Source organism: Emydura macquarii, unplaced genomic scaffold (assembly GCF_026122565.2).
Source record: "Emydura macquarii macquarii isolate MOO-44397 ecotype Brisbane River unplaced genomic scaffold, CSIRO-AGI_Emac_v2 contig_2680, whole genome shotgun sequence".
Taxonomy (NCBI): Eukaryota; Metazoa; Chordata; order Testudines; family Chelidae; genus Emydura; species Emydura macquarii.
The window spans coordinates 629,020-656,988 of NW_027132817.1; the positions used below are offsets into that span (position 1 = coordinate 629,020).

At 40.3% G+C, this 27,969-nt stretch overlaps 1 protein-coding gene across 1 annotated transcript; it reads left to right on the top strand.

Annotated features, from left to right (window-relative positions):
- On the top strand, positions 1-27,345 carry LOC137164623 (uncharacterized). The gene is made up of 8 exons (XM_067565527.1): positions 1-39; positions 1,614-1,820; positions 3,921-4,172; positions 5,456-5,545; positions 6,296-6,373; positions 8,107-8,202; positions 27,028-27,055; positions 27,254-27,345. The coding sequence occupies exons 1-8, from the start codon at positions 1-3 to the stop codon at positions 27,289-27,291; spliced, it is 828 nt and encodes a 275-aa protein (XP_067421628.1). The 3' UTR covers positions 27,292-27,345.
- The last annotated feature ends 624 nt before the right edge of the window (positions 27,346-27,969 follow it).

Consider the following 27,969-nt stretch of genomic DNA (forward strand, 5'->3'; position numbering starts at 1 on the left):
ATGGGAGAGATCCCAGAAGACTGGAAAAGGTCAAATATAGTAACTATCTATCAAAAAGGGGAATAAGGACAACCCAAGGAATTACAGACCAGTCAACTTAACTTCAGTACCCAGAAAGATAATGGAGCAAATAATCAAACAATCAGTTTGTAAGCACCTAGAAGATAATAAGGTGATAGGTAACAGTCCACATAGATTTGTCAAAAATAAATCATGTCAAATCAACCGAATATCCTTCTATCACAGGTTAACAAGCAATAGATCTGTTATATCTCGACTTTAATAAGGCTTTTGATACTGTGACTCATTATCTTCTCATAAGCAAATTAGGGAAATATAGCCTAGAGGAACCTAGTAAATGGTGCACAACTGGTTGAGAAACCATATTCTGAAACCAGTTATTAATGATTCACAGTCAAGCTGGAAGGCCATATAGAGTGGGATCCCACAGGTATTTGTCCTGGGTCCAGTTCTATTTAATATCTTCATAAATGATTTGGACAACGGCATAGAGAGGATACTTATAAAGTTTGTGGATGATACCAAGATGGGAAGGGTTGCAAGTGCTTTGGAGGATGAGATTAGATTCCAAGATGGTCTTAGATTCCAAGATGGTTTTGGCAAACTGGAGAAATGGTCTGAAATAAATAGGATAAAATTCAATAAAAGGACAAATGCAAAGTAATATGAAATGTGTAAATTTGGGTGGGTAAAAGTGATGACTATTTTTGTATAGCTTTAATGAGAGGTCCACATGTTGTGAAAACTGGATTAAAATGCTACACCGTACATTATAATAGGGTGCTATGTGGCTCTCGAAGTTACCTCTTTTCTTTTCTCCTTAGTTTTTTCACAGTGTTTTGGATATCAGAGAACTTAAAAAAAATATATATGAATTTCATGTTTCTTATCTTTTGTTGGCAATGCTTTTAAAATAAAACACTTCATTCAAGGATAGCGAAAGCAAAAACTTAACTATAGCTGGGATTCTTAATACAAGAGGTGGGGAAAAACAGTAACAGCTCTCTCATACTATTGGTTTTAACAGAGCGGTATAAAAGCCATCCCATGGTGCCATCACAGACAATATTGTGAATTAGGTTTATGAGTATGAGCAGCAAGCTCCTTCTTTAAGATGCTGAATGTGGGCCTGATTCAATGCCCACTGATTTCAATGGCCTTCAGATCATGCCCCACGCCACCAGTAAAGCCTATTTGCTCCCTAAGGGTACATCTACACTGCAGTTGAAAGCATGATTTTCCAGGTCAGGAACGTGTGTTTGTGCTATCTTTAATCTAGCTAGCACAGATAAAACCAGCGCGAAGACATGGTGGCATGGGCTTCAGCTTTCAGTGTGTTTAGCTAGATTAAAACTGGTGCAAATCATACCTTCCATTGCAGGGTAGACATACCTTAAATGTCTCTGTTGGACTAAAGACGCTTTCCTAGGTGCAATGCTTACCTCCATGTAAGCCAACAAACCTTTTTGGTGATGACACACTCAACCATACTTGCCAGACCATCTCCCTACTAGGTAGATATTGGCTGTAATACAGTCACATTTTTAAAACGTATTCATTGCCCGTCATTTTGTTTTATTCTTCCTCACCAGGACTCTGTTAAGTGGCTTCCCAAGTCTCCTAAGCTCTACAGCGGCCATAACTGGAGCTCGCAGGGTTCTCGCTGGGCCTCATTAAAGGGAAGGGAAAGTTTTCATGGGGGCAGTCTGTACAAATTCAGCCCAGCCAATGAAAAATGGAAGGAAGGGAGAATCAGTCCTGAGCAAGAAGCAGAGGAATTGGAAGATCCTGATGAGGATGTAAGTAGCTTCCCTTACAATCTCACAGATGTAATATAGCCGATTAAAAATATATATATAAATTTTTCAACTGGTTAAATTTCTAAGTAGATTAACATCTGGATCCTCCTGGTTAGAAAGGAGTTGTAGCTTCTTGAACTGGACTGGTTGCTGTTGTAATCCACAGTTTCAATGTTCCTGTTTGTGTTTTGTGTATTTCTTTTGATGGAAATACATTTAGGCAAATGCCTCTCCCAGATTTTAGGAGCCTTAACAATTATCTAAAACAAAACCACTCAGGAGCAGAGCCCCTAACCAACACTTAAAAAAAAATAAAAATCTGGCTATCAATGAAAAAACGAAATAGCCTCTGTTTCCTGAGAAATCCCTAACCCTACAGATCCTCAGTTCTAGCTAAGTGGGCCATTCAGCATGAAGATCAGTGGGTTTAGACTATGGGAGGAGAAGGAGGAGGGGAATGGAGAGTGAATTCCAGAGACAAGGGACCTCAGGTTAATTAGTTATATCCATACAAATGCTAGTGTGGAGAAGCTATAGAAGTCTGAAGTGCTTTGAATTGAGTAAAGAGAGGTTATTCGGCTAACACTGCATTCAGTACAGTCCTTATGAAAATCAGTATATAAATCCATGACCAGTGCTATCCAAAAGCTAGATTGTGACTTGGTGTACTCACTCATATAAGAACTCCTCTTATGCCCCACATAGTGCGCAAGCAATTCCTACCCCTGAAGCATGTAGGCAGAGACTTGGCTCTTCCCCCTTAAATCACTGACCAGAAGAGCTGAGCTTGCTGTAATTTGCTTCTGGTACAGACCAGCAGCTAACTTCTACCCCTTGAATCAAAAGGAAGTAGTGAGGTATTTGTGCCATGGAGCCAGAATCCCTTACCTGTTCTTCTCCTGGCTGGTGCTGCTGCTCCAAACCCCATCCACAGGGTTTGTGGAAAAGCCAAAATCTAGCCTTAAAAATTAATGCCCAGGAGGAAAGGAAAATTAATGCTCAAGGAAAGATGGCATGATTAGGCCTATGGTCTTGCTTTGCATTAAGCACTGAAACTTTAGAAAGGGAGGCTGAAGTGCAGGCCCCGTTGTTCATGCACCATATGTATATGAAATCATTTTACTTCCAGCTAAAGGTGTAAAGGATGCAGAAGTCAAAAGATCTTATCCAAACCTTTAGCTGCCAAGTTAGAAAGAAAAAAGCAGCTGTATACAAATATGAAACCTGTAAATATGAGCCAAGTTAGAAGAGAGTGGCTGGGATTTGGTTAGCCAGCTTGCTAATGCCTCTCTAATAAAAATAGTATCAAGAAAATTAAAATGCATCTGTGAAGACTGGGAAATCTGTGTTCTTTGAAACCAGACCTTTCTCAAGCATCTGCTCAGCCTGAATTAATTATTTGGTGTGTTTTATGTGGGTAGTTTATATTTATGTTCTTCTTCACTACTTCTTGTAGCTTGAGCTCAAAACAGTGGGTTGGATCACCACTTGCTCATGGATCCTGGGGTTACTACACAGATCTCTGGGGATCCACAGGAGATATAAGGTCGTCTGCATGGAGGCCCTTTGCCTCTGCGCCATGCATTTGTCTCCACTGCCCCATTCACATTTCCTGGCAGCCTGGCGCCACGGTAGCTGTTGTACCAAGGATTCCAGCTGCCCCCTACTCCCTTAATGGAGGATTCCCACTGCAGAGTAGGTTCTACATATCAGGTAATCCAGTCCCAGGCTGAATGACCTTATCTCCATGGGTTCAGAGCAGATGGAGGCCTCAACCCTGCCAAGAAGAGTACACCCACTGCCCACCTTCACCCTTACCCAGTCCCCTCCTGTGGCTTGTCAATCCCAAACTGCATTCTCCACAGATTTTGAGAATTTGGAGGTGGTCCCACAGAGGCAGCTGTACGGAGGGTCCTCTTTGCACATTATTTTTGGGGACACAGTTAGGTCCAGTGTCTTCAGTGGAGTTACCCCCAATCTACACCAATGTGACCGAGAAAAATGACTCTAATTTTACTGAATATAATGTCTAGACTGCTAGACAGTAATTAGGTATTTACATTTCTGTTGTTTTCTTTCTCTTTTTTCCCTAACAAGCAGGAGCCTATATCCAAGTTTTCTGGCAGTCTTTTTGATACTGATGATAACATTAAAGACCAAAGAAACACTAGAACAGCTCTTCAGGAAAAGCACAAAGCAGCAACTAAATTGAAACCTTTTCCAGAGGCTAACAACAAGCCACAGAGTTCTGCCTCAACAGCAGGCAGCTTTCCAACAGAGAGCAACAGGTTTCCAGAGGAAACGAAAGAGCAGGTTCCAAGAGCTGCAGATGTGACACAGCCACCATTAAAGGTAATGCATCACCTCACTGATGTGGCTTTAATCCTATCCAGTTCTATGAATCTTGGTTTATACAAGAAACTTTGAATTTAAAGGAAGACAGTCTTTAAGTGTGACATGTAAAAACAAGAAATATCCTCATCTGACTTGCATTATATTCATAAATGTTGTCAGGAGTCCATTCCTGCTCCCATTGGTTTCAGTAGGAACAGGGGTTGACCCACATGCTTAGTTATTTGTAGCCAAACTTTTCAAAAACAGCTGCTCTTTTGGGTGCCTTAATTTTTGGATGCCCAGCGTCAGAAACCTTGGACTGATTTGTCAGAAGTGCTGCACACTCGCAAGTCTAAGTGAAGTCCATGGGAACTGTGGGTGCTCCGCATCTATGAAGATCAATCACAAGATGTCTCAAGCTGGGCACCCAAAACCAGTGGTTACTTGTGAACATTTGGGCCTTAATGACTCACAGCCTCACAGACCCTTACCTGTTTGTACAGGCCTTGCTTACTGGAATATCTCATTGAAGCTGATGGGAATGTTCAGTTGAGCAAGGACTAGTGTTATGAGTGGGAATTGCAAAATTGGGCCATGGATTTACAGAAAAAACTACTGTGTGGGTGGGTGGAGGGGAGACAGGGAAGGTTAGATCATGGTTTGACCACAGCCCTAGGCATGGCATTCATACCTAGGTGCACTTCCCCTGGAGTAGACAGAGAAGGAGCTGCATGCTTCCAGGTTGCTCTAGGGCCGTGCTTCTCAAGCTTTGTGATGCCAGGGACCGGCTTATTGCCTTTCTACATTGTGTCAAGGAGGGTCTCAAATGGATACCTGATGATCAGAATACAATGAATAGCACTAGCTATTTCACGTTGGGTGGAATCTTCTCCTCGTTGAAGTCTATGGGAGTTTTGCCATTGCTTTCAATAGGACTAGGTTTTCATCCATTCAGTAGTACCTGACTCCATAAATAGTCTTCTTAAAAGCCACGGGACTGATCACAGAGTGAGGTACTCTGTAGACAAGGGTGACAAAATCAGGCCCATGATGAGAACCTGTAAGCTTCCAGAATTGTCTTTGCATGGCTTTAAAACCAAATCTGGAAATGCCGTTTCTTTGTGCTTCTGGGCTGCAGCATAAACACCATATTACTATACCATAAACACCCTTTTTCTTTGCATTGAATTAGGCAGAATGTTTGTATACAGAATGGGAATTACAGTAGTGTTGCCTGTGTAATGTACGGGGTGCTGTTTGATTAATCAGGCCACTTGTTATTAACTATAATTCTCTTGCAGATAACCATTACTGTGTGCAGTCAAATGGGGACTCTTGGTATTAGCATTGCTGGTGGAAAGGGCTCATCTCCATATAAAGAAAATGATGAGGTGCATTTCATTACTCCAACATTTACCAAGTAACCTTTCAGAAAGAGGGGGAAAAAGCAATTTTTGGATGCTAGCCTTTTTATTTACCAAGTAACCTTTCAGAAAGAGGGGGAAAAAGCAATTTTTGGATGCTAGCCTTTTTAGCTGTTTTCTTTTCGAAGTTTTAATCAGTGTAATGCTATAATCTTAGTAAAACAGTTGACAAGGGGAACCAAAGGGTTGTACTATATTTGCCTCCCAAACTGACGTTGAAGTTGGTGATAGCTTTTCGACTGTGACGCCTCTTTGAGTAATGATCTTTGCAAGAAAGCATCATGTGAACGGTTAGTTCCTGAAGAAGGCCTCACAGCTGAAATCCCATTGGTTATTTTCCACCTGAATTCAAGATAACTCCATTTGCAGCCCACACATTAATGCAGCTTCCATCCCACCTACTCATTCACACTAACCCCTTTTTGACTAGTTCTTGTCTTTTCTCAGTTTATCATCACTGAAATCCTTATTCTCAAATATGTCCCTCATGGCACTGGGTAAACTGTTAATGACTTTTGTTCATTGCTGTTTGTGTCAGTCAGCATTGAGTGGTTTTATTTTTCTGTTGCTGTGCCGATTAAGTCATTTAGCTTCTATTTATTTAGAGGCAGCTGAGTGACAGGTTTTGAAAATCAGTTGCTGCCTGAGAACTTTTTAACATCCCAGAGCAATGGGATAAACTCTGTTGGATCTAAAATTTGTGTTTTATGTTACCAGGCAATCTTAATTGCACGGGTGGCCAAAGATGGCCCAGCAGACTTGGCTGGGGTACAAACAGGAGACAAAGTGCTGGAGGTAGAAAGCTTGATCTGTTAATGCTGTATTTTCTTATGTGAGTGATCGAATTCCCCCCCTCATCCACCACAGGGTCATATAAACACTTGTTTAATCTGACTTTCTATGATGCACTTGAACCAAAATCCTTAATCTGAATATCTCAGATTTTGGAATTTTGACTCCAGATTTGGATTTTGCAGTTTGGAATCATTTCTTGTTTCAATATGAAAATCATTAATGAAATGACATCCTTGACTTCTGTGCTAACTCTCATTATTTACTGTGTATTTTTCAGATCTTATACTTTCTAAGTGTATAACAAAATATTCTGATCTTTAATGACTAATTCATAAAGAAAAAAGAATGCCCTTAAAATGAATCTGAAAATGCAGTGCCTTTATTAATGGTTAGTGGCTTGCCAGGGCTAACTTGGGATGAATGTGACCCCCTGACTGGTGCTACTATTCCCTAACACCTATTCCTCAGCTATTGTTCTCAAACTAGTAGTCTTTTAGTATTGTTGCTAGCACTCTATTGTTGTTGTTACTAGAGTTAATACTATTTATTCTGACATGTTTCTTGGTGAATCAAAGTAGATTCAGTAAAGATTACTGTATATATATTAAGCTGTCTACTTTAGGGATATAATGCATGATCTACAAAGCCTACTTTTATAGAAAAGTCCTAGAGAATTTGATAGGGATACAAAAAAAAATAAGGATGTATAAAAATGAAACAGGATTCTAGAGAAATTACTCCAAGAAATTATAGAATTTAACAGCATTATATTCTTTCTCTTGAATATTTAAAACTACCCTGTAGAATTTAATGGAGGATTATATTCTTGTAGTTGAATTCTACAGACTGGTTGAAAAATTCTTGGGAAAGGTTATAATTCTCTGTTAAATGTTATACGACTTTTCCATTGTCTGAATACAAACTTTCTTTTGAATAAAGGACTATTATTACCTGAAAAAAGTTGGATTTTGGCAAACTGAAAATTTGAAAGAAACATTAAATTATCCATATATATTTCATATCATCAGATTATCTGCAAAATAAATCCACTTTTCTAATCACTATCGGCCCTACTGTGCCCTCAATCTTGAAGTAGAATTCTTGATTGAAATCAATAGAAAGTTCTGCGTAAAAAAATCAGTGGTGCAGTATGGCCCCATGTAGTAATAATACCTTAGAACCCACAGAGTTGCTCAGCACGTATTAGCTATTAAATACTGTTCAGTTGCTGAGCGTGTAAAATCAAGAACCAAAAAGGGAAGACATTCCTTCTCAAATATGCTGCTGATTCTACAAGTATCTGCATTTTCTGTGTGTGCCACAAGATGGCACCATTAGCAGAACAATTAATATATTTAAAGAATATGGGAAAAGATTTCACTTTTTTGCAAGATGAAAAGGAATTAAATACTTTAAAATATGTTAATAAGGGAGTTTTAATGTTTTGACCACAGGACATGTCTATGTTCAAGAGACTAAAATTGTCACTTGGCTTTGTGTTTTAAAAGTTTTTAGTGTTCTGACCTTTTCAAAAACTCAAACACATATATTTAGTGAATTAGAGAACAGTGAGAGAGGAATTACTGTACCCTGTTTGAATTTACCCTTGTGAAATCCTACATGACAATGGGTCTAGTCGCTGTTTAAACTGATCTGAGTGAGTTAGTCATCTTTTATTTTAGCAGTACCCAGAAAATAAAGGTGGTCATTTTATGCTTTTTTTTTCCCCTAAGGGATCCATCCTTTTAGAACCAAACACACCTGATTCTGGTCCTGTTGAAGCACCAGCTAAAAGCAGCCCATTCCAGACAGTAAACCACGTCATAACAGTAAGTGAAGATGGTGAATTCAGTTAACAGACAGCAATTTTTTCACAGATGTTTTGTGAGCTATGTGTTATAAATGCTGCCATGGCATTCCAACATGGAACATTAGCAAAAAATGTGAATTAAGCAAAAAAAAAAAAAAAGAAAAAAAAGTTGAATAATAAAAGGAACACTGAACTGGGGTCCAGATTATCAAGTACTTAAGCAGCCATAATCAGGATCAAATTTCCAAAAGAGCTCAACTCTGCTGCTGCTGATGCTGAAGAAGGAGCCAACCAGCCAGAGCTGTTCTGGGTGCTGAGATGCTTCAGTACATGGTGTTTTCTGCAGAGAAACCTTTACATTGAAATCTTCATAAATGCCTCTCTGCAAGAGACTTATTCACAGAAGTCTTTATGTTGATTTGTGCATATTACCGTGCCTTTGGCTCAGGGCAGTATACAACACTCTGTATCCTGGGGAATGTTTTCCAGTTGACTTTGGATCTAGTCAATCTGTCATGTTATGTTCTTACTCAGTTTTTACTCAGGCAAAGCTCCTGTTTACCCTGAGAGAGACTGCAGCATTGGGTCAATACATGGGGAGAAAAGACTTTTGGTATTCAGAGTGGTGGACTAGATGATGCAGATGGTCCTAACTAAAGCTCTGGTGGGCTAGAATCTTCCTCTTATTAAAGATCTAGGGCATAACATTATAATGTTATCTCCGGCCTTAGCAGAGTATTCTTCTCCCCTGTATTTCTGATCATGCCTCAAAAACAGAGAGGAACATCTTCCTCTACATTTATTCAGTTATAAATTCAGGAATAAAACACGTCTGTGTGTGTTTTAATCAGGAAAACCTCTCCTTTTTATTATCAATAATAACTTCTTTTCTTTCACCAACCTGCCTGGCCTCTTTTATCTCCTTAATAATGTCTCCACAGATGTTATCATTGCCATGACAAAAGATGTCTCCATAGATTCAATTTCTCCTCTCTGGTCTTCCATTCTTCAAAGAGTCGGTTGTTCCAGATTGTTTTGAAAGGCTCATTTGAATTTTATCTAGTCCAAAATCTAGATGCTTAAATGCCAGCTTTCAGATTTAATGCCACTTTGAATTATCAGTAATTAGTTGGACAAACAAGAAAAGCTCTTTCACTCTGACTCACTGTTTTTTCAAAGGAAAAATTAGAAACAGACTAACCTTTTTTAAAAATTTGTGATTGATCAGTTTAACTTTTGAAATTTACAGTCACATAAACTTAAATTACAATTAAATAGAGTTTTAATTGCCAAACTTTACAAACTTTTCATAGCTATCCACAAAATTACTGGCACACAGCAAAATGACAGCATCAGTTTTAATTCGCATCCTTTTTTATATTGGGGTAAGTCTGTGGGGACATTCTTGTTTCAGAATAAAAGTGTCTTAGTTTGAGTTATCTTAAGTTGATTCCTTACTAATTTAAACTAAATAAAAATAAGACGCTCTGAATCCACGTAAGAGTGTCCACACTCAGACTTCCAAAAAGGCTTGAATTAAAACTGATGTAGTCATTTCAGTGCCAGCTGTGTGCACCCAAGTCGTGAGAAGCCAAAAGACCAAAAAATACCCTAATGGCACGGGACTCAGATTGCTAACTGTGGAGCTCTGTGCTTCCAGGGCCAATCCTGACTTCACATATTTCCAACAGGACCACATCACTCAGGCTTGCCCTTTACTATGCTCTCTTGGATTCTGCATGCTTTTTATCTGATTCTATTTCTTTATCTTCCCCATCTTTCTCTTTTTCCTCCTGGAGTAATAGTTGCTGCTTCTGCATTGACCCTGATCCACTTGCACTGCCTGGCTTTCTCTAAGAACACAATTTTCTGCTATTTTATTTCTCTCAGTCTTCAGTATCTGCTACTGTTTCTAGAGACTAGACAGTTGCTCCTCAGTTTAAAGGAAATCACACCTTGTTCTCCAACTCTGAGTTTTCACTTCCAGTGGACTGTCTCCAATACCAAAAGTTATCCGCATCACCTCTCCTTCTCTTCTGAAGTGCTTCAGCATGTCCTCCTTCTTTTCTGGTCAATCTTTGTTGCAACTTTTGACCTATATTAATATTGACCTATCCTTAATATTACCAGACTGTTTGGACTTAATATCATTTCTAAGTCCTGTCATGTAATATCTCATCAGTGTCCTTTACAATTAATTCTCCTTATCTTTCTCTCTGAAACCTGCAAATTTCCCATGTTTCCTCTGGTGTAGTTTTGTATGTGGTTTATTAATAGTAATTGATAATTGCTAATTATGGCTGATTTTCAAAGAAGCCTACAAGTATTTAAAGGAGAGTGGGGCATCTATTCCCATAGGTGTCTTTCCTTCTCTCCCCCTCAGGCATTGCAATCATCAATCACACCTTATTGTTTAACAGAGCTGGAGGGGAAACATTTTTTCCATCTTGCGAAACATTGTTTCCATCTTTGGAAATTTAAAAAAAATTCCCATTCCTCGTCAGGATGAAACAGAGATCAGGGCAGGGACTTGAACCTGGGTCACCTGCATTCAAGTGAGTGTCCTAACTGCTGGGCCATAGAATCAGTCTGTCTGTCACGCCATGAATATTTCATTATTTATACAAAGTGGAACTGCTCCAACAGGAGAGACTGTGCAAGACCCACCCCAGAATACCACAGTCTGGTGATCAGGACACACCTGGGGTGTAGGAGACCCAGCTTTAAGTCCCTGGTCTGAATCAGGCATAGCTGGGCCTTGAACCTGAATTTCCCACAGCCCAGATAAATGCCCTAACTACGAAACTATTGGCTATTCTAGGGGCTTGCGCATTCTCTCTCAACCTGCAGAAGAATGGTGGTGGGTAAAGGATGTTCATAACCACTGCTTTCCCAGAGATCCTTGAGTTGGTCAGCACACCCCCAAAGAGGGTGGCACTGACCAATGAGTGTGCAGAGTAAAGTTCTCCTTCTGGGGGAGGCAATGCAAAAAAGCCCTGGTGTGAAAAGCCCTGGGTGTACATATCCCAATTAGTGGGTCTGCCCCTCAATTTGCAGCCCTCCATCAGTTGGGCTGGTTAATGTAGGCATTCATCACTCTGTCTTTCATTCACATGGCTCAGACATGATCCAAGAAAATTTTTAAATTAATTAGAATCAAAATGGACGTATCTTTTTCATCTACAATTAATCCAGGCTTTGCAAGAAAATGTCCTGATGCAGGACTGATTAAAAACTCAGATGTAAGCATCAATAATTTCTTTCCATTCTTCTTAGTAATTTTTGCTATAGCAGGAAAATGTAAATTTTTTACTGAAATGTGATAAATTTTCCTCTCCGTACTTGAGACATCACCTCATCTTTGTCATTTATTGAAAAAAAAGTAATTGAATGTTCAGCTCAAAGAAGCAGAAGACAAAACAGACAATTTAAATGGAATACAGAATGCTTTAATCATCTTCAAAGATAGCTCAAACTTTTCTCCTAAAATTGTTTTAAACAAATGAAATTTTCAGAGTGAATGCTCTGAGTAACCTATTATCCTGACATTATATGATTTGATATTATTTTCAGACCCTAAAGTTGTATATGAAGAATTGTATGATCATTGATCAAAAACACCTACGTGGTCCTTAGTGCTGTCAGATCAGTTTTTTAACATTCCCTTCTAATGAGGTAATTTTAGAGATTACAAGGTCTGCTTCTCAACAGCCTTGCCTCTTGTCTCATCATTTACACCTCTGAAAGTGTGTGCAAGATGCAAACATTCTGATTTGGTTGCACTTTACATCCACTTTGCACAGGTGGAAGGACCCAATCCTACAAAGCACTTAGGCACAAACATAGTTTGCTCATGTGAATAGTCCCCAGGAAGTCAATTTGGCAATTCATGTGAGAAAAGCCATGCATGTTCTTAACTGCTTTGTAGGATCAGGCCATGGATAATTACACAAGATGAAAGACAGTGGAGACTCAAGTCCTCCTGAATCTAATTTAGGGCATATCACTCAATATGGTTTTGTCTGATATTTCAGCATCATATGTTGCTAACTTTGATTCTAAGGCTCTTCTGTATAGGAAGTTAGTGAGCAGCAAGCTAGGGGGTGAATTTAAAGTGCTTGAACTAATTCTCTGTGTGGACAAATGTACTGCACACTAAAAGTACACTTTAAAGCGTACCAAGCTAAACCACTCAAGGGCACTTTTAGTGCTCAGTAATAGTGTCCATGTGAGGAATCAGTATTGGAGTAGCTAGTTCACAGTAAATTCACATCCTGGCTTTACTGTGATTAACCGTTTCCTTTGTAGATAAGCTCGCTTCAAATCACAGTGATGGACCTAGGGTGATGAAATGTCAGACAAAACCATATTGAACGATATGTCAGAAGATGAGGGAGCTGGAGTGAAGACATCAGCAACATCTCGAACAACATCTAAACCTGCTGTGGTCAAAGGGGGTTGTGAATGTAATGGGAGAATAAGGGAACACATTTGTCTTTCTCCATCATTTTTGCCTTTTGCTAAATCTGAGCCTATGCATTTTTCTCTAATTTCAGCTTCCTTGTTTTTAATTTGTTCCTTGGAGGAGAGGGGATATTATACTAGTAGCAACTAAGGAGAAGAATGGGGAGAAAATACAATTCTCTTTTAAGCTTGACTCCTCTGCCTCCAACAACATAGGAAATATACAATTTAAAAAACCACAACATAATTGGGGAAATATATAAAATATTTAAAGTGGGATCCATCTCTTCTTAATTATATCATGATTTAGTTTAAAAAAAAGTAACAGAGAGAAGCACTAAATCCTTAACCTTGTCTCAAAAAAAATCAAACACTAGAAGATTCAGAAAAGCACAGTAGAAAAAAGAGTCTGCAAGGATGTTCCCAAGGGCATTGGAAGGGTTTATGCCTCTCTTTTATTTTGTTCTTATTTTGTTCTTTGCTTGAGGAGTTTGCTTCTCTTTCATATCTCTCTGACTGGAATGAATTCACACTTTTATTTGCCTGTCTTGGCTGTCTTTTGAAGTTTGATATATTTCTTCAACACACAATCAGCTCATTTTAAGGCTAAGGCTTTTTCTTTCAATGGAAAAGCAAACTGTTGAACATGGAGATAAAGTTGAAACATTTAGAGCTTGTCTATTTAAAAAATACATGTCAACTGGAACATTTTAACAAACATGTTTTAAAACTACTATAGAGAAGGAAATCATATTGCATGTATACATTTAGCTGTGCAGTTTCATATGTATTTTGTATGCAGTTGTGTGCTTGATACGTTTGAAAATCTGGAACAGACTATAATGTCTGCCTATTTTGTCTGTCTAATCTATTATGCCAGCCCTGTAAGTGCTCAAACAACACAGTTATTAACTTTATCCCAATAGGCAAAGCTCCTTTTGAATTACACAGGCCACAGAACTTCACCCACCACTCCTGTAATAGACCCCTAACCTGAGACTGAGTTATTGAAGTCCTCATGTAATTTAAAGACTTCCAGGTACAGAGAATCCACCAGCAAGTGACCTGTGCTCCATGCTACAGAGGAAGGTGAAAACCCCACAGGGTCTATGCCAATCTGCTCTGGGGGAAAATTCCTTCCCAACCCCAAATATGGCGATCAGTTAAACCCTGAGCATTTGGGCAAGGCTCACCAACCAGATACCCAGAAAGAATTATCTGTAGTAACTCAGAACCCAACCTGCCTAACACCCCTTCACAGGCCATTGGACATATTTACCACTAGTAATCTAAGATCAGTCAACTGCCAAATTAGACTGTACCATCATACCATCCCTTCCATAAAACTTATCAAGCTCAGTCTTGAAGCCAGCTAGGTTTCTTGCCCCCATGGTTCCTCTGGGAAGGCTGTTCCAGAACTTCACTCCCCTGATGGTTAGAACCTTCATCTAATTTCAAGTCTAAACTTCCTGATGGCCAGTTTATATCCATTTATTCTTGTGTCCACATTGGTGCTGAACTTAAATAACTCCTCTGCTTCCCTGGTATTTATCGCTTTGATGTATTTATAGAGAGCAATCATATCTCCCCTCAGCCTTCTTTTGGTTAGGCTAAACAGCCAAGCTCTTTGAGTCTCCTCTCATAAGGCAGGTTTTTCCATTCCTCGGATCATCCTAGTAGCCCTTCTCTGCACCTGTTCCAGTTTTAATTAATCTTTCTTAAACATGGGAGACCAGAACTGAGGTCTGACCAATGCCTTGTATAACGGTACTAACAACTCCCTATCTCTACTGGAAATACCTCACCTGATGCATCCTAGGACCACATTAGCTTTTTTCATGGCCACATCACATTGGTGATCAACCAATACACCCAGGTCCTTCTCTTCCTCTGTCACTTCTAACTGATGCATCCCCAGGTTATAGCAAAAGTTCTTGTTATTAGTCCCTAAATGCATGACCTTGCACTTTCCACTATTAAATTTCATCCTATTTCTATTATTCCAGTTTACAAGATCATCTGGATCTTCTTGTATGATATCCTGGTCTTTCTCTGTATTAGCAATACCTCCCAACTTTGTATCATCCACAAACTTTATTAGCATACTCCCACTTTTTGTGACAAGGTCAGTAATAAAAAGGTTAAATAAGATTGGTCTGAAGACTGATCCCTAAGGAACTCCACTAGTAACCTCCCTCCAGCCTGACAGTTCACCTTTCAGTATGACCCGTTGTCGTCTCCTCTTTAACCAGTTCCTTATCCATCTTTCAATTTTCACATTAATCACCATCTTTTCCAATGTAGCTAATAATTCCCCATGTGGAACCGTATCAAATGCCTTACTGAAATCTAGGTAAATTAGAGCCACTGCATTCCCTTTGTCTAAAAAAATCTGTTATCTTTAAAAAGGAGATCAGGTTGTTCTGGCATGATCTATCTTTTGTAAAGCCATGTTGTATGTTGTCCCAATTACCGTTAGCCTCGATGTCCTTAACTACTTTCTCTTTCAAAATTTTTTCCAACACCTTGCATACTACTGAGGTCAAACTAACAGGCCTGTAATTACCTGGATCACTTTTTTTCCCTCTCTTCAAATTAGAAACTATGTTAGCAATTCTCCAGTCATACGGTACAACCACTGAGTTTACAGATTCATTAAAAATCCTTGCTAATGGGCTTGCAATTTCATGTGCTAGTTCCTTTAATATCCTTGGATGGAGATTATCCAGGCTCACCCGATTTAGTCCCATTAAGCAGTTCAAGTTTGGCTTCTACTTTGGATGTGGTAATTTCTATCTCCCAAGCCTCAAACCCATTGCCCCACCTGCCACTATCCCTAAACTTTTCATTAACCTCATTAAAAACTGAGGCAAAGTATTTGCATTCTTGTATCTTTAACTTGTGTTTTCTTTGTTTTCTCTCAGAGAGATGGTTGTGCCGTCTGCCTTGTATTTATTTAACTGTCACTTTATTACATTAATTTAAAAGCCAGCAGATGTCAGTATTATCTAACTCATGGGAAAGCTGATAAATACATTCACTACTACAATTCTCTGACACATCTTCTGATAAAAAATATTATTATTTTAAAAAAGAGCTATATGTAATTAGTTTTCTCAGGGATTAGTAGGAATGACCTCTTTCATTCACTCAGAGTAAAGAAATTTAACTACAATATCTGTTATGGATATAGATACCAATCCAAACTTTTGCTGGTGTATACACAGTAAAATACACATTTTCAATCTCTGATGAGTCAGGTGTGTAACGCTGTTTTACTTTTGTTAAAGTTTAACCATTATTGCCTTCATCAGTGCTAATTAGAAAACAATATTAATCTAGATTTGAACTTGTCAATACTTTTCACACACAAACCAAAAGTTCTGATCTAGGGAGGTGTGTTCTGTTTAAAACAAATCTCTCTAAAACATGTTCCTGTCTCAGGTGCTAGTACCACCATTGTTTCAGTAGAAAGAAAAGTGGGGAGTTGTATCCCTGCTGAAACAAACTTTTTTAAAGAAAGTTTTATTTAAGTAAATTGATCTGACCTTGTTCCTGTTTTCTTAAGCTTATTAAAAATTAGCTTGTCTGAAATGGGGATTAAAAATTCCCACCTTTCCAACTTCATCTACCACCAGCCAGTCCAAATGCCCCTTTCCCATCCTGTTTATCTGCCCTGGCTGCTCTCATCTTCTTTTGGTTACTGATTGCCAGCCTGGCTCCTCCTATCCCCCACTCAGCTAGTGCTGGCTGGCCTGGATCTCTACTTTCTCTCTTTGACCTATTGCTTCTGGATGACTTCGTTAAGGTGCTGGTAGTACTCTCCAAATGCTCCTAGCATGATAGTATCAGGAGGTATGTTCAGCTGTCATGCAACCTAATGATAATCAGCTGTGTTAAAAGACATGGGAAAGTACTTAAGACCTGATCCAAAGCCCATTGAAATCAATGCAAGTCTTTCCATTGGTTTTATTGGACTTTGGATTTGGCCTCTAGTGAAATGTTGCAGGGACTGGAATTAAATTCAATCTCATTTAATGTTTTCCATGACTTGGAAGAGTAAGCAAACAGCCTGTTAATTAAATCTATGGAAGACACTAAATTAGAAATGGGTTTTAAGTATGAAAAAGGGCAGAGATATATTACAAAGGCTGGTGAGGTGGATGGTTAAGATGGAAACACGGGCAGGGAATAAAATGAGATTCAAATGGGAAAACTAGTGACCAAAAAGATCAATGAAATGTGGTTTATATACACAAAGACGTCATGTCATGATGCCTGGTGAACCAGTAACCATTTGTTTTCTGTGCAGTTCTGGTGAGACCAGCACTGAAAAACAGTAGTGTATTTAGTTCTGGGTGGCACATCCAAGGGTGATACTGATAAAGCGGAAGGTATTTTCTTTAGGCTGTTTGAATCAAATTTATGGACATAGATTTTAGATAGCCTTCATCTCTATACAGAAGCCAAGAAGCAACATATAAACAGTATTCAAATGGAACCAGCCGAATGAGAGTTCTATCTTCCCACAATGTCAAAACTATTTCCAGACTCTTAGTAAAGTTTTGTTCCTCAAATTAAGATCCCATAGTGAAATGCATTTGAATATTGTCTCTCACTTGTGCAGTGGATGAACCTGAGAACATATCGATTTTTAAAATTTTTTTTTTTTAAGAAAAGGTCCTAAACAGAGAATTTTAATTTGGTACAAGTGAGATCAAGGAGTGGATTCTGATCTCACTTACACCAGTGTAGAACAGGAGTAACTAGCTTGTTGTCAATAGAGAGACTCACGTGAGATCAGAATCAGGTCTATGTGGCTTTTCTGGGCCCACCTCCATTAGCACCCTAAATCTCTCTCTCTTTTGAGTACCTTGCAACTGCAGATATTGGGGTTTATTATTCTGCAGCTTTCACTCTAATACTCTGAGTTCCTTTTGAGTGCTCTGGTTTTGATTAAACCAGAGAACTCAAAAGGATTTGATTTCATGTTCTAGACCAAATCTCTCTGCTATACTTTGGCAACAAGTGGTTCATACACGGAGTGAGAGAGTTGGCGGTGGGAGAATAGTCAGAGTCAGACTTATGATGACTCCACTACACGTCTTCTCTACTCAGTAAATGAAGGAATACACAGTGCACCAGCAGACGGTGTCAATGAGCAGGGAATGAGTGATTCTTGTGAGAGACTGCCTACTAGAAACTCGTGATGTGAGAAGGTGAGAGGGACAAGAAAGTGCCAAGAAAGCAGATAGGAATCTTTAGTGAAATCCCAGTCATACTGATTTCAGTGGGGCCAGGATTTCACTTGCTCTCTGTTACTGCTAAGGGCACTAGTTATGGAAATTTAACTAGAGAGGAGATCAGTAGGAAAGATGCAGTTTTTGTGAGAGAGAAATTAAGATGATGAGCTAGTTTTTTTTGTTTAGTTTTTGAGAGTGATTAGATCATACCCAACAAATGGCTTCTTTTAGAGGGTGCTATGACCACAGTCAGCACACGTTTTATTATGAGATAGGAAGGAAATTGTATGCATTGCATTGCAAGTGAGGTAGTATAAAACTGACCAGATGCAACTATAAACAAAAGTGAAACTGACTTGTCTCTTCATTGTTCAAGCAGAGAGAAATGTAAGAAGTAAGTGAACAGCAGAAATAGAAAAAATTAAGTCCTACAAACAGTTAATTTGGTGTAGGGCAAATTCTTTCTATAAAACATAATAGAAATAGAAATGATGTGAAATTTACTTTTGAATAACATGGAAATATATTTTCAGAAGAAGAGCAAAAATAACAAATAATCTGTTTCAAATTGTAACTCACACTTTTCTCCTGAAAATATATTTTTATATACATTTATGGGCTTTGAATTGATGCCTTGGTGCTATTACAATAATAATAATTATTTCATGACAGTAGAGTAAGAAACGGGAGACTTTGACTTTCAGCAAGGAACATTTTGGAACAATTCAGGGAACATTGAATAAAACCAAATGGGGTAGAGCAATGGAAATGATACCAAGAGGAAGCGAGATGTATGTATTAAAATATACATCTTAAAAATAACCCAAAAAGCAATGCTTGCCTTCTAAATAAAGTGAAGCTAAAGTCAACAAAGAAGAGCATAGAAATTTCAAAAAGGCAATAAGGGTAAGAAAGACTTGTAAATCTGAAATGTATAAAGCATTAGATGAAGATGAGGATTTGAAAGCAAGATAGAAAAATATAATGAAAATCAAGAATCAAACAAATGATAAGAAAAGCAAAGATGGATCATGAAAGGAAGACAATGGAATGGAATGGCTATCTCATTACAAGAAGTAATTTGCTCTGACGACCCATTCTCACCTCCTACTCAATGGTTGTCATCAAGCCTCAAGTACCCAGCTTCCCCATTGTTATCTATGCCCTTGGATATGTACATGTTGCCTTCTATATATTTTCTATGTTTCCTGTTTTGCTGTATCATTTCTATCAACTGCATCTGAGGAAGTGAGCTGAGGCTCACGAAAGCTTATGCCTACTGAAATTAAAATTGTTTGTCTTTAAAGTGCTACAGAATTCAAGTTGTTTTTGCTGTATACAGACTAACGCAGCCACCCCTCTGGAACAAAAGGTTAGGTTCAAATAAAGATTCTTCTGGGACCGGGGAAAATAAAAGAATTCTTTACCTCAGTTTTTCACAAAGAAAATAGGTCAATGACTTCTGTCATTTGGGCAAGAGTACCAGGATAGAAGAAGGACGCTTGAGTTTCCTGTTACTCAATTCTGTTTACATAGGGGCAACTCCATTAACTTCACTGAGGTTACTCTAGATTTACACTGGCGTAAGAATTATTTCATCATCAATGCCTACCGGTCAGTTCCAACAATGGCATTAAATACTCCGTTAGACATAGCAACATTCACCACTGTATGGAAAGTTAGCATGCAATGAAACAATGGAAGGTTAAGGGTGTGATGGACAAAAAGATTGGGGAAATATATGGTAAGGCCTAGCATGGGGTTCAGGAAACAGAATGACTAGAGAGACAAGCAGAAACTAGGTGGACAGGAGAGGAGGCACTGTGGCAGACTATAGACCTTTCCTTACAGTCTGGGCTGCAATTGGGCAAGATAAACCCCTTCTCACCTGAAGAAGAAACTCACTGGTATCCCTTCAGTAGCTGCAGTACTGAGTGTGAGAACATGCTCCCTTATGCTAGCTGGTGGTGCTTAGAAAGAATATAAAGGAATTTCTGTAGATGACAGCTGACTGTGCTCTCTCTTCCTGTGGCTCACAAGTCCCCAAACTCTAGTCCTTGGACCCGTATTGGTCTGCAAAGTGATTTAATATAGTCTGTATAGAGTTGGCTGATCACATGGTGATGACTTTTTTTCCCCAGCTGCAAAACTGCATGCAGAGACAGCTAAAAAACACATGAAATAACTTCCTGATGCTACTTTTTCATAGAGGCAATGGCTGTGGTTGCCATAGTGATGTTGTGGAATCAAGAATGAGAAGCAAGGTGGCCTGTGTCATAATAACGGGAGGTGTCTGAGAAAAATCTTTCTACTCATAAGTGTGCTACCTGCTTTCACTCAAAACGGTAGAGGCCTGTGTTTTTGGAACTAAAAGCTCAGTGTTCTTCTTGGAGTGATTGCTCATGTCCATTCCTCTATAGGCGAGTGCACGCCACTGTGCACGGTTACCGGAACTCTTTTCCCCTTAGCAGACCCCGTAGGGTTGGCTCTGGTGCCCCCTGGAGTCCCATGCGCATGCCACGGTATCTATGAAGCACTGCCAGACCTACGCCCCCTCAGTTCCTTCTTTCTGCCCGTGATGGTTGCTGGAACTCGCTTTGCTCTCTGCAAGTACTATTCCACTTCGTTGAACTCTTTGTTGTTCGAAATACTTTAGTTAGTTTTAAGTAGTTGTTAAGTGTTGTTAAGTGTTTGTTTGTTACATAAGAAGTCCCTGAGGGACTTAGAGTGGCCAGGCCATGCCCCGGTCACCTGAATTTAAGCTGTGTGCCTCCTGCAGGAAGGCTTTCCCGCTCAGCGACCCCCACAATTGGTGCCTTAAGTGCCTGCGGGAAGAGCACAGGAAAGATAAATGTAAGATCTGCAGGGCTTTTAAACTGTGGACTCAGAAGGACTGAGAGATCCGGTTAAAAGCCCTGCTTATGGAGGTAGTGCTCGCCCAGTGTCCGAGCTGTCCCACTCCACCTCGGCACCGAGCATCACCTTGGTGTAGAGTGTACTGCTGGCACCGGGCTCGACTCGGCACCGAGCAACATCCTTGGTGCCGAAGAAGAATAGACAGTGTGTGGAGTGCTGACACTCCCCTGCGCTGTTGGTACAGGCAGGGTCAAGTGCGGAGATACACTGGCCATGTCGAGCCTTCTCCGGTGCCTGCATCTCTGAGCAGGGAGCCTCCCCTGACTCCTGGAAGTGGGAGAGTGCCCCTGCTGGCGCCGGCGACACTGGAGGCTTTTCAGGCAGCAAGAACCTTGTTGGCCTTGCCTATTCCACTTCCTCCCTGCCCTCTACTGAGGGAGAAGGGGCTGGTGTCCCGGGGCAAGCCCATGTTGGGTCCCCCAAAGGGCGGTGGAGATCCCTGGTACAGGGAGCAAAGTCACCCACCAGGCGGCCACTGAGGGTAGAGCAAGAATGCTCCCCCAGCAGTCACTCCAGGTTGGCATCGTCGAGCTGGCCTGCTTTGACTCAAGATGTGGAGTCTCCCTCTCAGCACCGACGTTGGTCCCCAGCACCGGAGGAGCGCAAGGCAAGAGGCGGCACTGGTCAAAGTCCACCAGGCAGTGCTCAAACACCTCCTGCTCTAGATCCCGGGCACCGAGGAGTTCGCCTGCACTGAGGCGGCGCAGGACCTGGACACTGTCGGGGGACTTGGCACCGAAGGGTTTGACTGCACTGAGGTGGCGCGGAATCCGGTCACCATACAAAGACCCCACACCACGCAGTCCCCGACACAGAACCCGGTTGCTAGAGTCAGGCGTGGCACTGCGGAGTTTGGAGTGGTGCTGGTCTCGATCACCAAGGGGCAAGTGGCACCACAAGTCCTCTGTACTGAGATGGGGCTCTGGTACTGAGAGCTCTTCAGAGCGTGCCTCCGTCTGTCAGCACCACTCGTGGCGATTGGAAGTGGTCCTCGTCATTCTCCACATCGGAGACGTCGAGAGGACGGTCCCCGGCTCGGCACGGCCCCCGGGGCCGAGGATGGCCATGTCACCACCAGTCTAGTGGCTCGGGGTCCCACAGGGCGGACAGTCGTTGGGACAGCCGGTGGCACATTCAGCCTCGGTTTGGCCCCAGGGACAATGGCTGCAACAATGGCCTTACTGGGCACCATGGGGCATCCAGATGGGACCAGGGCCCCAATCCACCCTGTCAACTGGGGTACAGTCCATACCCCCGACACAAGAGAAGGCCCATAGACACCGCTCCTTGGATGAGGAGTCAGACCCCATGGAGGGACCCTCTAGGGGTGCATCCCTTCGGCAGGCAGGGGATCTGTATTTAGGATGACATTTCCTGGTAAATTTTACTTAAGTTAAAGATTTGTGTCTTTTAATGGACTGTTTTATTATATATATTTACTTCTATTAAGTGCTTATCTCTGTCTATAGTAACAAAGACAATAAAACAAAGAACAAAGACACGTGCAGTGGGCTGGGACTGCTCATAAACAAGCAGAAGTCCACACTAACTCCAGTGCAATGCATAGAATTAATTGGGGCCACCCTGGACGCTACTCAGGCCAGAGCCTTCCTGCCTCAGCCACATTTCGAGGTGATGGTCTCTATCATCTCCCAGCTGCACCGATGCCCCACAACAACAGCCAGGCACTGCCTACAGCTGTTAGGCCACATAGCGGCCTGCACATACGTAGTGAGACTAGCTCTCCTGAGGCTCAGGCAGCTTCAGGCGTGGTTGGTCTCAATGTATGTGCCGAGCAGACACCCAATGAATTGGGTGGTCACAGTTCCCCCGCCCATCTTAGCCTCCCTAGACTGGTGGAGGTCTCCCAGGGCAGTGTTGAAGGGTGTTCCATTCAGGGAACTGGTCCCGTCGGTCACCCTAATCTCTGACGCCTCGGATGTGGGATGGGGAGCCCACATCAGCACCAACCTGAGCACTCAGGGGCTCTGGTCGGGGGAGGACAGGTGCCTACACATCAAAGTGAAGGAGCTGAGGGCTATTCACCTAGTGTGCATGATCCCGCAGGCGAGAGAGGACATGGGATTTGGCAGAGCTGTGCTGAGGGCAGCTCACTGGTAACTGCTACCCACCTCCAAGGTATTGCTTGTTAGTCACCTATAGTGGAATGGACATGAGCAATCACTCAAAGACGAAAACAAGGTTATTTACCAGTAACTGATGTTCTTCGAGATGTGTTGCTTATGTCCATTCCACAACTCACCCCCCCCGTCCCTGCTGCCGGAATTGGCAGAAAGAAGGGACTGAGGGGGCGTAGGGCCAGCAGTGCCTAATATACTGCGGCATGCGCGTGGGACTCCAGGGGGCACCAGAGCCAGCCCTACGGGGTCTGCTAAGGGGAAAAATGTTCCGGGAACCGTGCATGGTGGCGTGCACTCACCTATAGTGGAATGGACCTGAGCAACACATCTCGAAGAATATCAGTTTACTGGTAAGTAACCCTGTTTTCCAGTCTTGGCACTCTAGGTATGTGTTATACTATGGAGAAGGCATAGTCCTTCCAGAGTTAAAACTGCAACTCTGTCCAGGTCCTTACCTGTCAGCTTGCCAAAGCCCGAATGTGGGATGAGATTAAGACTGAAATGAGTGATGTCTCTTGAATTGAAGGTTGTTTAAGGGCAACATTTAATTTTTTAGTTCCAGCTCACTGACAACGAGAATATTTTGACATTTTTGATTAAATGAAGTAAGCACTTTTTGTGATTGAAAGACATAAAATTGGCTCCTTCTAGACATTTTTTCAAAACATCTAATTTTTTGTGTCTCAACCTGCCCAATGAAATCAAATTACATCACGATATTTGAAGCATAGTTACATTTGACATTGGCTCATGTAAAATGCAGATTTCAAAAGCAGGGCTACTAAAATGTTTAAGAAATTGCTTTATTTGAAAACTAGACATGATTCTGACATCTCCTTCTAGATGTCTAGCCATCAGCTCAAGATCAACAGGGCTAAAACAGTTCTTAATCCCCACACACAAGCCTCCCTGGTACTTCTTTTCTCAGTCACTGTGGACAACACCACCTTTCTGCCTGTCACTCAGGCATTTAACTTGGGTGTTAGACTTCCCTCCGGATCCTCACATCCAGGCTATGTTTAAGTCATACAGAGTCTTTGCATAACATCTCTAAGATATGGCCTTTCCTATCTATCCACACAGCTAAAACCCTCAGTCAGGCTTTCATCAACTTTCATCTCAATTATTCCAACATCTTTCTTTCTGGCCTTGCTAAATGCAGTCTTGTCCCACTCATATTCATTCAGTATGCTGCTGCAAATATCATTTTCCTAGCCTGTCACTTTGACCATGTCACCCCTCTCTTTGCAACCCTCCATCTCTCTTATCTATCGTTGGCAACCATAAGCAATTTGTGTCCACTTACCAGGCCCTTTGCAGCCTATCCTGTCCCTACTTATCCTCTGTCACTGACTATTGAGCTATTGACTCCTGAATCTGATCAGCCCATGGTGCCAGCCTCCATTGCTCACTTGTTAAAATTTCAAACAAGCACCTTCATGCTTTCTCCCACTGCTGCCTCCCATGCCAGAGAAGAACTTCCTGTAAACATCTGCAAAACAAACTCATCATCCTCCTTCAGATCCCTCCTTAAAACTTCCCTTTGCTTTGATGCCTACAAAAATCTTACAACAGTTAGGCTGCTGGTGTGCTGAGATCATGGCCTATATGCTGACCATTGCTTCTTTGTACTCCCCCATCAGTCTGTCTGTATTCATCTGTTGTCTCTTGTCTTAGAGTTAGATTGTAAGCTTTTGAGACGGAAACTTTTTGTCTTTTTGTTCTGTGTTTGTACAGCACCTAGCACAATGGGATCCTGATCCAGGACTGGGGCTCTTTGGAGCTACAATAATATAAATAATTTTTTTTTGCCACTGAGATCTCTGAAGGAGAAGCCTAAATCTTTCCCACTAGCCCACAGTGCCTCTCATTCACATTAGTACAAATCTCTGTTAGGCCATCTGAGGTCTACTGGATTGGATGTTAGGTGTAGAACAAAGCAACTTGGGTTCTAGTCTTGGTTTTGATGTATAGCACCTTATGCCAACATTCACTGTTAAGGTAGGTGGTTCTATGTTTGGATGCAAAACTAATTCATCTATGTAGTGAACATACATCTTTTCTCAAGGTGTACTGAATGAGGCACATCTCCTCAGGAGCTCTTCTCAGGTTGTCTAGCACCTCACTCACTATTAATTAAATATGGTGACCTCTTTATCACATTTTAAAAAAAATTTCAAACACTGGGTCTTTAATTTTTTCCTTTTGCTTAGGTTAATTAAGATGTTAAGATGTAAGAGAGGACGGGAAAAAACAATGAACCAAAAATTACTTGGGAAATTCCTAAAACCAAAACCTAATTTTTTAGTTCATGGTTGAAGTTGCTAAGTGACATCTGTGCACTTACCTACCACACAGTCTACAAAAACGAAACAATTAAGAGCAAGGAAATGAATGGTTAAGGATATGATAAATTGTATTCTACCAACATAATTAACAAGCATGTCATTCTTATCAAGCATAAAGAAATGCACAGTCCAACACAATTAAGCAACCTTAAATCTTATCCACAATAACTACTACTTTCATCAGTACTCTCAAAATTTAAACATACACACACCTTTCTCAAAAAGAAACACAACTATATATATCTATGTTTCTTTTTGAGAAAGAATATATAAAATATATAAAAGAATAATATATAAAAATCGTGGACTCAGAGCGGCCTGAAAGGAGTGTGGGTCTCTGGAAGCAGAGGAGTTGCCTCAGCCAAGGGGCGGGGATGACTGAACAAGAATACGAATAGGGCTTTAACTGAAGAAATATGGCTCATTTATTTAGTCATTAATATTAAATAAAGAGCATAAATGTAAACAATACAAACATGAAACCAAAGAAGGATACAAAGGCCTAATATTTTTCTATGCATGCAATCATTTCTCATAATACACAATTCTATTATTGGTCATTTATGTTTACAGACAGATATTCGCTTGTAAACTCTGTTATTTACAAACAGATGGTCGTTTGTAAAATCCTAGTTACTTTTCACAGACAGATAGATAGATGTTCGTTTGTTATCTTAAAGCAAGTGCTACTTTCATACGTTACCAAAAGCGCTTCTCTCCTTAAGCCCTTTTGGCTGAGTCGACTATGATAAGTGTTAGCCGTCCCGTGGATGCCGCTGGTTCATAGAAGGGCTCAGTCCAGCTATCGAGGATCCCAGCGGGCTGCAGTCCGAAGTGCCACTCACTTTTGGGGGTTTAAATACTCTCAGGCTGATCACCAAACTGATGCGCTTAATCAGTATGTAACCAACCTGTGAACGGTGTCACTTTTGCTATCAGTATGTAACCAATTAGTGAACAGTGTCACTTTTGCAGTCAGCTTAACCAATCAGTGAACAGTGTCACTTTTGGGTCAGTATCATGATCAGTGAGCATTTCTGCTGAGGCATCCTGACTTATAGGCACTTTCAAGTGTTATTTAGCTGGGTGTGGTCAGTTCTGGTCAGCTTTTGTTTTTATGTTTGTCCTCTATTTGTGCTGTGCTGGTGCCCAGACAGCCCTTATCAGGTCCTTCCAGCCCTTTTCCCAAGCTATATCCTTTACTATTCTATCTTAAAGCACAAAACCCATTAAGTATTCTTTCTATAGTCTACGAAAATATATAAAATATAATATTTATAAATATATATAAAATAAAACATTCATCAGCCTCAAATAAAAATCCATATACAGTCATAATTTTACTATCAATCACAATGTCATGTACTTACCTATTAATAAAAATTGATAATTATTAAATAAAATTAAATCACACTCAACAATTCTCAAAGCACATCAGTTATAAGTACTTTACCAAAATTATTTAGTCATGTGACAAATAATATATTAATTGTTACATTGATTAACACTTCCCCCCCTTTTTTTAAATGTATCCCTTAAAAGAAAATACAAATACTTTAAAATCAAAATAATATATTTTTCAAACCCAAATAATTAATGTATCAGAGTTAAGGGACTTTGTGTTATGATGAAGTGTGCACTTCCTGATACCTAATAAGAATATTGTTTTGTTTGTTTTGTTGAGAATGAAAGATTTATGAGGTTCTTAATAACTCATTTCCTTGCTTTCAAGTGCATGGATTTTGTAAAAGGTATGTTAGGTAAGTTTATTCTTCATACACTTTCATCTGCCACAGATCTCTGCTGTATTGCTCATATCTGTTGCACATTTTAATTGCATTAGTTATTTTATTCATCGGCTGTGTTCGCTTTTCATTCAATATAATTTTGTTTTCTTGTGCTTTCCTGTTTTTGAACTCTCATCCCTTTTCTCTGAAATGATTTCTATTTTACCCAAGATACCTCGAATCATCCTAACACGCCCTTCCACTTCTGATGAGGACACCGACCAGTTAACCCAAGATCCAGATGACTTTGAGCCTGAGGAGACGGATAGTGCAGAAAGCCACGTCTATTCAGAGTGTTTAAATAATGCTTTTTATCCTCCCTAATAAAGTACTCTTATAGAAGAACTTCATGGTATTATTTTTTCACTGTTGTTCTGTTTCTTTTAAGGTAGTACTTGAACCACTATGCCTTACTCATAGTTGAAACCAATACATGGGCTGAATTTGAATTGAAGAAACAAAACCAAACTTACGTTTATGTTGATTTGCCTTGAATTTGACTTCATTTGGAATTAATACACTTGAAAAGGAATGATCTGTATAAAGTTATGTGAATGTCACCAGTCAAGTGTTTCAAATATCCACTTTAAGTGCATTCTGTAACAATTCAATGTGATGATAAAGATTTGTATCCATTTGGGGGGGTACCACAACCTATCTGGAAACATGATAAAAGCAAATGTATAGATGTATTTATTTTTTAAACCCAGGTGCATATTCTAAATGGCCAATCCCCTGTTTTATCTACATAGTCTTTTGGACTGTCCCCTTTTATGTTGTTTTCTATCTGAATAAAATATTACTCTTCAGTCTAAAGAATGGCTCTCTCTTTTGTAGATAGATGTAATTCACCCTGGAAATGTGCAAGTCACGCAAAAGAATTAAAG